This window comes from Bombus vancouverensis, chromosome 2 (genome assembly GCF_051014615.1).
Source record: "Bombus vancouverensis nearcticus chromosome 2, iyBomVanc1_principal, whole genome shotgun sequence".
Lineage (NCBI taxonomy): Eukaryota > Metazoa > Arthropoda > Insecta > Hymenoptera > Apidae > Bombus > Bombus vancouverensis.
The window spans coordinates 18,579,963-18,595,350 of record NC_134912.1 but is presented as its reverse complement, the minus strand read 5'-3'; the positions used below and the strand labels follow the sequence as shown (position 1 = coordinate 18,595,350).

General features: G+C 36.7%; 1 protein-coding gene across 1 annotated transcript in view; it reads left to right on the top strand.

The window, feature by feature from the left end:
• LOC117166584 (LON peptidase N-terminal domain and RING finger protein 3) overlaps positions 1-14,997 on the top strand; it is a 65,775-nt gene extending 50,778 nt beyond the window's left edge. The window contains exons 4-9 of the mRNA XM_033350671.2: positions 3,562-3,756; positions 6,044-6,143; positions 7,548-7,747; positions 9,648-9,949; positions 10,228-10,435; positions 10,788-14,997. Of these exons, the coding sequence (XP_033206562.2) occupies positions 3,562-3,756; positions 6,044-6,143; positions 7,548-7,747; positions 9,648-9,949; positions 10,228-10,435; positions 10,788-11,144 (1,362 nt within the window). The 3' untranslated portion in view covers positions 11,145-14,997. The remainder of the gene's footprint in view (positions 1-3,561; positions 3,757-6,043; positions 6,144-7,547; positions 7,748-9,647; positions 9,950-10,227; positions 10,436-10,787) is intronic.
• The last annotated feature ends 391 nt before the right edge of the window (positions 14,998-15,388 follow it).

The window sequence follows — 15,388 nt, the reverse complement described above, 5'->3', positions numbered from 1 at the left end:
ATACTTCGTATGTCTATTGGATCGTACGTTTAATCAAATATATGAATATTTGATTAGTTCAAAGATATACGAGGAACATTATTTACTGGCTGGAAATTAAATAAAATATATTATATAATAAAGAAACTGGTTTTACACCTTTTAACGTATTATAATATCTCAATATTCTCAGATTTATAAAATGATATTTCTTTCGAAAGTGTAAAACGGAACTAATGAATTGATTTTTAATTAGTCACAATGGCGGTCGTTCTTCGTTCTGTTTCTGCGACGTAGTCGGCCTAATTAGATGAATAATTTCGCATATGTTGTAAATAAAGTTATGTAAATTTATTGAATGAAATTAATATGGATTCTGTCTGTGTAAGGTGTACGGTTAAAAGCGCAAAAACCTTACGAGATGTATAATAATTTACAGTATAATGGAGTGTCGACGAAGTCACCTTCGCCTGAAAAACTTACAAGTCCAAGCTGGCATCAACGGGTTAATTAAGTTCGATTAAATCTGATTTCTCGCGAGAAAGAATCGTGATGACTGTAAGAATTATACCGCGTGGCATTAACCGAAGACCTCATCACGCACACACCACTCTCTTAGGCAGCCTTTACACAATCATTTCTCCATTTTCTGAGAAACATCTGATTAATCAAGTCACTAATGAAATTATGTTGGAAAGTTCGAACGAGCCAAAATGCTCGAACAGCAAGATCGCAAAAATGAATTTTCTTATTCAAGTCGAATCGAAGTTTTCTCACGTAAAATCATTTTATAGGAATTACGTATAATCTGTAGATCGATGCATGCAGCGAGTTGGAAAAAATATTTGTTTTTCGTCATTCTTGATATTTAAACGATCCGATTTTACAGATTCAATTTTAATACCAATTGTCTTCGAGTTATTATTTTCTTTTTCTCAAAGAAATACCCAAAGATACGAATTTTACCATTCAAACTATAAAGAAAAACAACGAAAGATGAATTCGACGTTTGATTCTTTGCGCCTTGATCTAAATTGATTTCTACAATTATCTCGTAAATTTCGACGATATCATTCTTCCACGAAACATCCACACGTCACGTGGGCGTGAAGATGAATAGCCTAAGTTAGACGATAAATATTCTGTGAATTGACATTCATGAATACCTTGGGGCATTAGGCCGAGCCACGCATACGATTCGATTCTTCGTTATATAATAAACTTACGAGCGTCCTACGCGTCCAAAGAAAACAAATTTCAACTAAGTAGAAAAAGAACAAATTTATTTCCCTGTTGACCTCCTGAACGTCATATCAGTCGACCATGTGACAACCCGATAATTCCAATAAGGCTCTCCAGGTGAGTGACCCAAGGCTAGTCCACATTGGAGGCAAGGCCAGCGATAATCACTCACAGCAACTCGAGACGTCTGGCTCTTTGGATCGCGACTATTGTTTTTTCCGACGCGAGAATAAGCCGGAGCAGCTGCAGAATCAAAATTTATCGCGGGTATTCCACCGTTGCTTCTTTTCCATCAGTCTGTGGTTCATCTGGAAAACGCTATTTCGTAATTATATAGAATACTTTAAGCGATTGAGCAAACATAACATTAGAATTTTCCCATCGATTGTACCGAAGCATAACACGCGTTAACGAAACATCAGCTATCAATATGAAACGTACCACTAAGATCATTTCTAAATTACACAAAATAGCCTAGCTAGCACGATGGCCAAACTTTCGTTGGGCCGAAAACCCTGAAATTTCACAATAACGAACAAGTTTAATTAATAAATGTTCCAATCATGATATTTAATCAAACAATTTCGTAAGATCCCATACGGATAGTTCTAAATTACAATGCCAGCCGCATGAGATTAATCTCGCGCGGTAAACCACCGTGGACTATGCAATCGAGCCAACTATCGCCAGAGCGTCCGATTTAATGGCGCCACGGGGGCGACCTGGGGTTAGAATTCGTCGAACGAGTCGAAGAGGCACGACAAATTGAATTTCGAACGGTCATTATGTAACTTAGAGGCTGGTACAATCATTGACGCAAGCTGCACCGGTACTTATGTAAGATCGAGGAATCATTCTTTTCGCGCGGCGTTCGAGCCGTATGGCAAGCAACATCCGCACGTTTGCCACTTTCTTCTGGTTGAAAATGTTCTCCTATTGTGCCCGGATACGATTTAACCACGAGGAAGTTGCACAAGGTGCACGTGAAATTTTCTAGACTCGCTCCTAACCTCTTTCTGTATCTTACTCTTCTTTTGTAACTCGCGGATGTTCGATCATCCGGAATCGAATCGTGTACTTTTGGTTTGTCTTGCGTTTTCTTCGCTCGTCGAAGACGTTCAGAGGAATTAACGATTGTAAATGCTTGAAAACAGTGTTGCACGTCATTATGCAATCTTGTTTTTGTGAAAACGTGAGAGCCTTAGCGGAATGAAAAGATATACCACGAGATAAACGAGTATCGCCTTAATGGAAAGAATCTATTTTGAACGTTCTTCTTTTTCTTTTCTTTATTTTTCTTAGACCATGTTCAGATAAGAAGCCAAGGTTCAGTTAGAGAATGTTTTGATATCAGAAAAAAGCAAATGTTCGATTTATTGAAGTACTTGAACTTGGGTTTGTGTGAGAAAATTGTGTTTAACGGTATAAGTTGAGGAAGAAAAAGTAAAATACGTGGAACCATCGCATCTAATAAATCGCTGCTGCGCAATTGTTGTGCATTGTTTTTCTGAAGTTATTACGGATAATCGTAGGAGATATATTACATAATATCCATCACAGAAATCGAAGTGTACCGCCGTTTACTCGAAGAAAATCTCACGTTCTACTTGTATGGCGAAACACAAAGTATAAAATTTATTATGTTTCTCGTTGACTACCGTTCACGAACCGCTTAATCTCGCGCAAAGATTCGATTTCGCAACGATCAATTTCCATAAATAGGAGATGAAAATTCAGTGCGATATTCCAGTTAATTGAAAGCCACGATACAATCATTTCCTTCATTTTGTTACGCACGATTCAAAGTATAATATTAAATGCTAACGAGATATACCAGATATTCGCTCTAACGATCCACATCATTTTTACTCATTTATGATAATGTCACGAAAACCAAGTTGCTGATAAATTAATTCTTATATTACGAATATAGCACAATACCATCACACATATTTATCCACGACAATAGTTAAATTCATTTTCTTATCCTTTGTCGTATTATTCCTCTCGTGACTCGATGTTTTTGAATCGCACTGTACTTACAAAGCGACATCCCCTTATCTTATGTGAGTCGTTGCGCGCAATCAACATGCATTGGAGACAATATTGTAATTATGTCGCATAATTTTTCTTGTTCGCGCCGAAGGAGACGTATATCTCGTTTACAAGGATTTACGGGCTACATTTGCATGGAACATCGGCCTGCAACAAAGAGACGTCTCTATCGTCTAAGGCACGTCGCACAACGCGCCAATCCTCGATAACAATTCGCGGAGGAAGCGGCTTTCATCGTTCCATCGCATTAGAATTACAAAAGGCATTGTTTCGTATGGTCTTCAGGTGCTGTACAAAGTGTTATCATCTGGACATCGTCGTTACGGCCTGCCATCTCGCACCCCCTACAATTTGACCGAGGGTGCATCGCGCACGAGGAGTCGTCATCAGCTGATGAACCCGAAGAGGAATCGTCGAACAGTATTGAATGCCTCGGACTGTGAGGATAATAGCAGCGGTGGCGAAGAGGAGTTCACTCAGGTAGGAATCTCGTGAGATTTTAGAAAACAAGGGTAGACAATTTAAGGTTTATTTCAATTTTTCCAATTTTATGCGATATCTTTCAATTCGAGGGGAAATAGTAGTTTAACGTAAGCGTATTTCCTCTTCCTTCTTTGCTGTTTCAATAACGAGTTTCGCTTTCTTTACGCGATATAAAAATTGTTCAAAATTAGAATATTTTTATGTGGAATAAAATTCGAAGTTAAATTATATGCGAACTATTTGCGAGATTGATTTCCAATACGCCGGAAAATATGGATTTTGTAGATTATTCGCAATGGCGAACGTCTCTGTGAGAAACGTTTGAAGCTTTCTAATGCTCGAGTTTTTTCTCACGAATTTATCGTTAACAAGAATTCTTAGAATTTGAAGTCCAAGTGTTGAGTATACACATACATATGTGTGCGTGGCAGTGTCACTACCGGTATATTCTCATGAATTATCAGATTTGATAAGATTCTAGCTGCAATGCTAGCGAAATACTGTCTAATAAAAAAAAAAAAAAAAGGAAGAAATGTCCGGGAATCGCAGCAGCCATAATTTTCAATTCAATTTTTTGTTATAACGTTATTAATCATTTTCTTCGTAACTCACGGTATTTTTCTCCGCTCGATTTAAAAATTGTTGCGTTTGATTTTAAGTAAAGTAGTAAAAATATTTCTGATACAGTACACACACGATGGAGATATAAAATATACTTTTTAATAAGATACAGGATTCGCTGTTGTGCCCCGAATTAAAATTGTGTGACTTTAACTTCGTACTATATCGATGAAAATAAATGATGTAAAATTGAATTAACTTCAACCGTTTCATACAGTGTTTATTCTTCGTTTAAACGATTCTTCATTTACGTAACATGGTTTAGACGTTGCATTCTTTTAATACACAGTACTTACAGCTGTATGTACTTCTTGATAACTGAATGGCCATTTTAAAAGTGACATCATCGTTCAGGTACAGTTTTATGCTGACTTCGAAGCTGCGATTGAATTATCAAATAACTTCGTGCTTTTCTTCTTGCGTTCTATGTTTACGAAATCGGATTTTCCTTCTATGATCGTTGCTTTGTGACAAACGTCGATGAGATAAGAAAACGAATAAAGAGCAAGATATACATATATATATATATACACTCATGATGTTTGAAACAAAAGTCATTTACGTTCGTGTAATTTCTTCTTGTTTCTCGATACAATTTTAACGAACTGAATTTTCCAGCCGTCGTAAGAAATTTAATTATTTTAGATTTTCAATCTCCCGAATGTAATCCTTTATAATTAAAGTGGTATCAAATTGTTGACGAGCAACTGATCGAAAGCAAATGTTCAACTCAAGCACATAGTTCACCGAAGCAAATATCAAATCGTAATAGAGAAAACAGAGTAATTTAATCACGGTTCTACTTCAGGAGGTTGCAGTTATTTTTTTGTCCGTTTAATTCCTGGCACGTACTACAGCAATACAACAATCGATATCTTAATCATATTCTCGATTACCGCTCAGATATCTTGGTTAATCGTTCTGTTTCCTGGGAGGACGTCGCTGTATCTGTTCGCGTCCGATTGTATTGTAACAACACGTGCACTTCTTGCCGCTTGGGAAGCACGTAATTAACAATCAATTTGCAATTATTATAGATCAACGAGAAATACGGATATCGCGGCGTTAATAAGCGGCTAGGCGGCTGGAACTTATATAAATCCGACGTTTCAATTACTATTAATCTTGTGGCCGGGATAAGCCTGTGTTCGCTAACCAATAATAATAATCGTTCACCACGTTTAATTACGAATCCTCGAATTTTCTCACTTTGTATAGTGATTTATATAAATTACGATAAGATAAATTATACTCTTTATATATATGTATTCTTTCTATTACTAAAATTTATAACAGAAAAGCAACGTTCGTTCTTGTATCTCTGTTCCTACGCTTTGTTTCAAGATTACGAAATAACGAAATTTTCGATAAAAATCCTGAACGCGTGAATACGGGGAAAACACGGTTTTCGAGTTAAGCACGAATGGTAATGTAATTGCAACAGCGAGAAGAAAAACAGGCGAAACGAAATATCGAGGAATTAAGTTCCGAACAGATTGTCGGGTTGCGTAACGATCCATTAAACGTTACGCAAGCTCACGGCGTCCCGTTGCGAATAAAGATGAATTGTATTTCAAAGAAAAGAAGCTCTAATCGTGTCAATCCTAATAATTGTAGATTAAAGTTCGCGCTTAATCCAATTATCCTTGTTGATTCATTGCAGACTGTTAGCAGAAGGCTCCTGTCAACCACAGCACCACAAAACAACATGAAGCTGCAGGCTGGCCTAGATCGTCTTTACCAAGACATAGAAAAGCTGAAAAGTAAGTTGGAAAGGCTGTAGCACTAAATCGAGTGCAAATTACAGAAGAATGATGAGAATCGTTAATAGGCTGCGGACGTTTACGCGAATTCTAAATAGAAACTCGTTTCATATTTCATAGTGTAAGCAAGTACTTTGCTTTATGTGGAGCTTGGAGTATTTGAAGTATTTTCTACTTTTTGTACATTTATACAAATGTACAAAATGTTTTATCTAAATAAGCAAACAATTATATACATTTAAATTTCTCATAAGTATCCGTAGTTAGATTCTTATTTAAAAATCTAAATGTTATCTACATTTTATAATGATACTTCAAATAATTCAGTGAGAATGTTCGTAGTTTATATTATTCGAACATTTACAATAATATTTGTAGCGGTAGTATTTATACGTAGAAGTATCGACTAGAAGAAAAAAGAAAGGAAATATTTTAATTATTTAAATTTACGTAAGATTTAAAATGTTAGAATACTGCCAGTATTTTATTTATTCAAGTATCTTCGTCAGTATTGAAACATAATTTTAATGCTCTACAAATTGAGCAGATTTTTAATCGTCGAATATGGCTATGTTTTTATAAAAGATGAATTGCAGCCTGAAAAGGTTACCCGATAACGTTCTATCTGACATTTCGTATTAATAACTAACGTTGCACATTTACCACGATATGTGCGGTTGAATGCCTACCATTGATAAACGAATCCCCAAGCTATTTAAAAGTAAAGTTCATTCAACGCTTGAGCAACGCGACACGAAATCTTTCATTTATTTCTACGATCTTGTTAATTTCTTGTGCAAAGTTCCCGCTTTCTTCATCCTGTTCGTTCAAATTTTGTTACCATTTATCCACGTCTAAAGATTCAAAAGTGCATAATTTATTTGTCCAGTTAACTAATTAATTTATCTCGAAAACTTTTACTTTTTAGGTTTTGTTCGAAAATTTTCGATTAATCCCTTTTAAAAGATTCAATTCTTATCGTGTAAAATTAAAAACTAAAAAGATATAAGTTGATTCGAGGAATTCAATTACCCAAAGACATTTACCATTTTGAAATATTAAATTTTTATCTCACCGAAGTTTTATCATATCCTTACGAGATATCGATAAATATTGCAGAAATCCAAACTTACCCGAATATCCAAATATGTCGTATAAATCCTCACAAACCTTATGCGATGTGCGATGTAATAATAATAATAATATGAAATAGTACAATAATACAATACTGTTCAATTCTGTTGAAATCTAATTCCTTTTTTCTTCTTCTAAAATTACGTATAACGTTTCATTTGTGTATAATTCTGAGTTCAATAATATTATAGAATTCTTTTAAAGCATAGAATTACGCGATAAGAATATTTGAGACACACGGTAATCAACTAAAGCGTTTGTTTTTCACAGGGCTCGAAGCGAGACCCGCTGAAATTCTCCTACCGCCCCTTTCCGGTGGCACGGCAGGCGAGTTGGATTGCATTCTGTGCTGTCGACTCTTATGGAAACCCGTAACAACACCATGCGGGCACACGTATTGCTGGATGTGTTTGGATCGTTGCTTGGATTATTCCTCGGCCTGCCCTTTGTGCGTTACGTCTCTCGTCGATGTAAGTATAGTATGAATATACAGGGTGGTTGGTAACTGGTGGTACAAGCGGAAAGGGGATGATTCTACGCGAAAAAAGAAGTCGAAAATATAGAATAAAAACTTTTCGTTTGAGGCTTTGTTTTCGAGAAAATCGACTTTGAATTTTCGCTCGGTACGCGTGCACTTTCGTTTGAAAAATTTAAAAAAAAAATTAAAAAAAAAGAAAAATTTTATTCTATATTTTCGACTTCTTTTTTCGCGTAGAATCACCCTCTTTCCGCTTGTACCACCAGTTACCAACCACCCTGTATATGTATAATATTTTTTTATTATTTAATTTGTACTTTACAATTTGTCCAGCTGGACATTTGGTAAATTGTTCTAACTTAATTTCTAAATAACACGTGGATGGCTACCCTCGGCGGGATACCATCTTCGAGTTTGACTATTTTATTTCTTTAATGAGGCCAGTGGGGTGTTTTCTTTTTAGTCTTCTTTCTATCAGAGCTTTGCTCGCTTCAGCAGCCAGCTGGTTTGCATGTGTCGTCGTTCTTTCCTTGTATTTATATGTATAATATCCTCGTTTAAATCTATAGAATATATTGAACAAATTTACCTGGCGAAATTTGAAACATCCTATATAACGAGTACAAAGAATCATAAGACAAAAAGTCGATTTCGAATTATGTTCCGTGGAACAAAAGAACGTCAGGACGTGGAACACCTGTCCATAAATGAGATATAATGCTTCCTAGCGGTTAACGATGCTGCAGATTGAAATGATTATTGTTTGTGGTCACCAGGGCCGCCGTTAGGAGCTTCCGCGTTCGTGGCATCATTACCAATTGTCCCTGTGAGCATCGTCGTTAATGACGTTAAATAAATTTTGCGGCTGGCAATCCCGTATCTTTCCTGGATCCCCTCCTACTTCGTATTACGTTACATTATTACATAACACACCGCGACCGTTATTCCCGCATTGTTACTGCTTCTTTCTTTCATATTCTCCTTCCTTCTTCCTTAACGCGACGCTAAACGTTTATCAGTGTTGCTTCGTTTTATTTAATTGGTCGGTGTGATTCATGATAAATACTTTTTGCGCAAGTTTTTACGTGATATTTACACAAGTAATTCAGAAGAGTTAATAGAATCGAATACAGTCTATATTTGTTACAGTCTATGTATGGAGAAGTTATTAATCCTTTATGGAAAAATTCTGGAATTTAAGAAACGACGAGTGAATATTTTATAAATACCCTTACGACGTTTTAAGATATCACTGGTTGTCTGGTTTCTGTAATTCAAATGTGATTTTATATCCAAATATGCTACACAGCTGTTTATATCGATTGACAATTTAGCGAACGCTATTGCATTCACTGATGAATAGTATGATTCCTGTCATTCTAATTATACACCGTTTCGTTCATTATACGGTACTTGTTTGCTTCTTCCTATTACGTTATGACGTAGGTAAATTTAACAACACCCTCGAGATCGGCAATCGATATAAAGTTCGATCGACGACTTTACTCTAGCAAAACGTTCTTTATTCAACAACATGCGTATTAATACACGACCGTTATCACAATGCAATGTAATAAATATAATTTCAATATAAATTTCATAAAGATGAAGGATGTAGTGCATCGAATCAACGTAGTCAGTCTAATCAAAACGACACCGGAATTCGATTAATTTCAAACTAAACACTCTAAGTGCAACTCTCTGAAACATCCTATTCTTTATTAATGCCAGTTCTCCAGGGAGATGGCCACGAAACTTGTCACGAAGGAGGAAGGTGCTGAGAAATTCTCATGAAAAAATCACGAATCTCAGCAGCGAGACGTTGATGGCATCTCTGGAGAAGGACGACGAGGTTTCTGGTTGACTTAGCAGAGTGTCCTTTGCTTTTTCAGTACTTGGCCAGCAGCCAGAAGACGGTGACGGACTTCGTCGAGAGGGCTTTGAAGACCGTAGCCCCGGCGGAATACGCCTCCAGGGCAGCCAGCCACCGATTAGAACTGGTCCAGGGACTTGGCCTCCTGGGCAGCGAGCAGATCGCGGTTTTTGTTTGTACCACGGCGTTTCCTTGTGTCGCCTGTCCCCTGTTCGTCTACGAGCCGAGATACAGGCTGATGGTGAGGAGATGCGTCGAGAGTGGCGTTCGCCAGTTTGGTATCGCGGCGTGTCTCAACAGAGAAGCGACGGGGACGAAGAGGTAATTGTCCTTTTAGTTTTTCTTTTCGTTTCTTTTATATTCAGCGGAAGAAGTGGTAACGTGGAACGATCATTTTGTTTACTTACAAAGTAAGAGGATAGTCGAAGATCAGACTTTTCTTATCCTTTTTACTCTCTTAACAAGCGTTAAGAATGCCACACTATGAGACAGTTCTTGAGTTCGATAAATGGTCCTTGTTAAAATAAAAAAACAAATTGTCCGTTCGATCTATCGTGTTCGAAAACTTAATTTTAGTAGCGATATTTTGTTTGCAACAGATACGCGGAATACGGCACTATGCTTGAAATTCGAGATAGAGTTCTGCTGAAAGATGGTTGCAGCATTCTTAGCACAGTCGGAGGCAGAAGATTCAGGGTTCTCTCTGGAGGAGAAAGGGACGGTTATGACACGGCTCAAGTAGAATTCCTGAGGGATGCGATGGTTCAGGAGGACCAACTTTTGAATCTCTTAGAGCTTCACGACAAGGTGAAACATCGATAATTCATGTTCGAATCGATCGTAGTTAATAACTTACCGCTCGAAGACTTACCTATTAACTCACGTGGTAATATAATAATGATATAATATATAACATACATACAATAACAATGCACATAATATATAACACGTACTAACGTTATACAACCTTCAATAAAATTTTTCATTCTAAAATTAACCTAAAATTAATTCGAATTGCCATTTTATCGAGCGTCTCTTCAATTTATTATCGGTCAGTTTTGTCGTCACCGGTATCAGAAAATATATAGATCGTGGCAATTAGGATTTTATAAACGATAAAAATAGACTGCCTCTGCTTACTGAAACTTGATATTTCCAGGTGAGAACGAAAGGAAGAAGATGGTGGGACACGGTGCCATTGTCCCAGCAATTAGAAATACAGCGAGTATTCGGTCGAATGCCAGACACCGAAGAAGATTGGCCGCGCTTGCCGGACGGTCCATCGTGGACCTGGTGGTTGTTGGCGATTTTACCGCTTGGTCCCCAGCTGCAAGTGGGAATTCTCGGTACGACGAGTCTGGAGAAGAGATTAAGGGCTATCGAAAAGACTCTCGATCATATGGAGCAAAGGCAATTAACTGTCGCCCCTGCTCCATCGGAAGAAACCACCACTTCATCCAGCATATGTCGAGACGAGGGTGGCCTCGCAGACACGACAGTCTCGGTGGTACAGTAACGTTAAAGGAACAAAGGATAAGAAGAAATTGGAAAGATGTCCTCTCAGGACAATTCGTTCAGATCATTTCGCCATGAAATGGTGATTTAATCAGATTCGACTTTCATTCGATGTACAAAGTACTTGGAGAATAGCTTATCGAAGATTACTACTTTTTACTCGGTATTTAATATACACGCATTATATCCGGAAGTGAGGCGAGGAAAACCTGTAGCTCGGTCGATCGGCAACCAGGTTCTCCGTGTGCATCGATTCCCCCACTTTTCTTCTTATACTTAACCCCGTTAGTTGCGTTTTAACTCGAGTACTATCTCTCTTTCTCTCTTTATTGGGTACTCGTTAAACTTACACAGCCAAGCGCCTTATCGACGGAACGATGATGGTGCAATTAGAAGAAGCGAGACTAGGATCGAACAAAGGGTAACATCGTTGTCATTCGAGTAGTCGTTACGTTCCACTAACGGAACCTAGTTAGAACGGGGGGTTGAGGCGAGAGATGTAAACGAAGAAATTGATCTCGTCGATTTGCGCGTTACAGCTGGTCCAGAATTAATTCGATCGTGCGTGTGATTACTCTAAGCAATATTACAAGCAACCCGCTCTTTTACAATCTCGCTACGTGCTTCGACGCATATTTTGTGACGTTTGTGTTTTCTGACAAGAGATTGATGACGGTGTAGCTGGACCGGTGCTGTCAATGAACGAAACTTGTTCGTATTTTTCTCTACGCATAAAAATCAGTATGCCCTTAAGAGAATCGATTATACTTACTAGTATGCATTACGATACGTGTAACATGGTATCAGTTATTGTTCCTATACTGCATATAACAAGGGAGAAGCAACGAACGAAGTGACAGCTTTCGCTTCAGTTCCTTGACAGCACTGATTTCTCACTGGTCTCTTTGAAATAGACCAAATAACACAGAGTTGACACGTTCCGTGCTGTACGACAATTTCAGAATCATCTGGTAAAATTATACTAGGAAATTTAGTTATAGATAGTAAGCAATTCCTAATCTTTTAACCTTTTCTAAACTTACCTAACTTTTAAATCTACCTATTAGCAATAAATTAAAAATTATTAGCCTTTGTCTTTCGTATCTGTCGCGTGCCATCGATAGTGTAGCTGACACGGAACCTGTCAAACAATACGGTGAGACTCATTCCTACTTTTTGAACGATAAGTTAATTTCGGGCAAGCTATAACGCAAGATCATCATATTCTCGATATTTATTACAAAATTAGCTAGACTATCGATAGCCGATCGGTTCTCACAAATACACGTTTTATATTCGAAACTCGTCGTTAGCGTCGATAGGAATATCGAATCGAGGATGTTCAAACTCTTAGCCAATCATCGATGAATCGACCAAAGTAGACGATAGAGTCACATATCCAAGACGAAAGGAGGGATATCGTTTACCTCGGTAAGGCGTGACCGTGTTCTTCGCGCTATTGCAATACGCAAATCTGTTCTTCCAGATAATATTATATATACATACATCTATATGTATACACACACATTTATGTATACATGAGCATATTATACGTTGCAATCAGAGGTACGCACGTCGTCGTCGTTTACGCTTATGTTGTTCGTACCCGACGAGAACTTTTTATCTTCGAAACGAATCGCGCGAATATATACTCATAACGATGGTACAATGATAGAACGAGAAGCGAGACGTACATATGTATTTCGTCGTGAGTTTGCTGAGTACAAAACGTTCGTCGGATGTACGCACGGTTAGAGCGGCGTGTTTTAGACTCTGTCGTGCGCGCATCCAGTTTTAGCTCGTTCGAATTGGCCAATCTTGAGCTTTGGGGCGTGAAGAGCTTTTGTCTTTGATATTTACGAAAGTAGAATAATTTTTTTTTTTTCAGCGTATCTTTCTTTCTATGCAAAACGAATTTTTCTAGTATCTAAATCAGAAGTAAGCAAACTGTACTTGACAAACTTTGACATACGTTGAGAAAGATAGCACGAATGTGTTGCTTGAAATAATTAAAGGATCATGTGCCCGAGTATAAAACTAAAATTACAATTTTACAGAACGAAACAAATTTCATTGACAAAAAGAAAGAAAACTAAATAAGTTTGATATAATTTGGAACTTATAGAATTTTTATTCGAGATTAGAGCCATTTGAATAAATGATCTTTTAATTATTATGAGTCATATATTCTGTTTGCACTTATATTAACGTTTAATGGGTCCAATGATGTTTGATAACTGAAATGTTTTTACGCGTCCCATGGTGATAGATACCGAGGAAAATTGATAAATATAGCGATCGAGTTAGATCTAGGTGATGTTAAATTCGGAGAAACGAGAAATTTTAGGTGGAACGTTCTATTTTCACTCAGCTTCTCGTAATGAGCCATACTTGTTGAAAAGGAATTTACAACAACGACCAGTTTATGTGGCAAAGCGCTCTTCATGTGGCACGAAACTCAATTTTTTATACTGTCCGGCCTGTATTCAGAACGCTCTAATAGAACAAACTATACTCCTTTTCTTTCCACAAAAAAGAAAAAAGAAGAAGAAGAAAACGAATATAATCTATCCTAAATATTAATAGGAAATTCTTTCGACTAGATCTTCTTCCAATATCTCGTCGTTGATGTTTTTAACGTAACGATTTATATTTATAAAAATCTGTCGAAAAAGATTGAAATTCTAAAAAGAGGATCTATATACTATAAGCAATCGTTGAGAATTGATAATTATCTCTTAATCAAAATTAGAAGCGTAACGTTGATAATCACAACTATTCTCATCGAGTAAACTGTAATTTGCGTCCAAGCTGAAAATTATTCTGTCGTTGCACGATAATTGAAGAGTATATTCAAGAGTATAATATTTTTAACGATTAATTTCCAACGTGGTTTTCCAATAGTGGCGAACTGCCCGTGAAACAAAGGCGTATCGTTTAGTAATAATACAGTGTTATGAATACGAGCCTTTAAGTTTATTCCGTCGCTCATAAGACTTCTCGACTACGGTAGCGTATAGTAATTTATTTTCATGCGATTTTTTAAATGTCATTCGAGAGACACATATAACGATCATCAGAAGAGCTAGGGAACGTCATATCAGTCATGCAATCAAACGTACAGAAGAAACGAAGAAATGAGAATAAGAAAATATGAAAAAGAAAGAAAAGAATCATACGCGTCTGTTGTCCATGATAATTGATTATTCTTATTGTTATCGTGAATTAATATTATTATTATTACTATTATGATTATTCTAATTATTATTACAAATTAAGAAGAGTACTATCACTATGAAGCGAGTACACCACTATTAGCTTTTAGTATCGTCGATAATAATATTATCGAAAGCGAATAACGACAATTGACTGCGAAATTGGCATTATTCGATACGCATACACCTAACGTAATATATTTCCAATTTCTCTCACTCGAGAATGTGTGTATGTGTGAGTATGAAAGAAGAAGAAAAAGAAGAAGAAGAAGAAGAAGACGAAGATGAGGAAGAATAAGAGGAGAACAACTTTTTTCATCGCACGTTTTCTAATCGATATAATAATAATAATAATGTAACGTTTCGTCTTCAAGAAAAAAAAAAAAAAAAATCGAAGGGGCAGAGATGGTGTGTCCCTGGTATCTTTAAATTTATATTCTCTTCTCTAGACTTTTACGAAGTTGTGAATCATGCATTGTGATATTACCGTATAGCCTACCTATTGTATATTGTTATAACATAATATTACAAAATAGTATGTAATGTCACGCAACTTTCCATTTTTACTTCGACATTTCTATATTTATCTTCATCTCTTCATATGGAATTATTGTAATAAAAATATCGATGAAATCAAAATGTTTCGAGGATACTTTGTTTTACCTTGACCTGGTTTGTTCGACTTTCAACGTAGGCCGAGTTTCTGCCCGAACGAAATGTCGCCTATAACCTTATAATCGGTATGACATTGATTGACTGATTTAAAGAGAAAAAGGAGATTATAAAAGAAGAAAAACAAGATTTCTGGAAATAATCTTCACGTGAATACATTTCATGGGATATCACTGATCAATAATTCTCGAAAATAATAAAACGCGAGAAACGAAAAATCTTCTTCACTTTCCTTACGAAACATTATTTACAGAAATTAGAAGAACCGAATAAAACGAGATAAGATGAAACAAAATAAATAAATTACTTGAATATTTCCAACGAAAAGTTTCTGTTTGCCTATCACCTCGTCAAACAA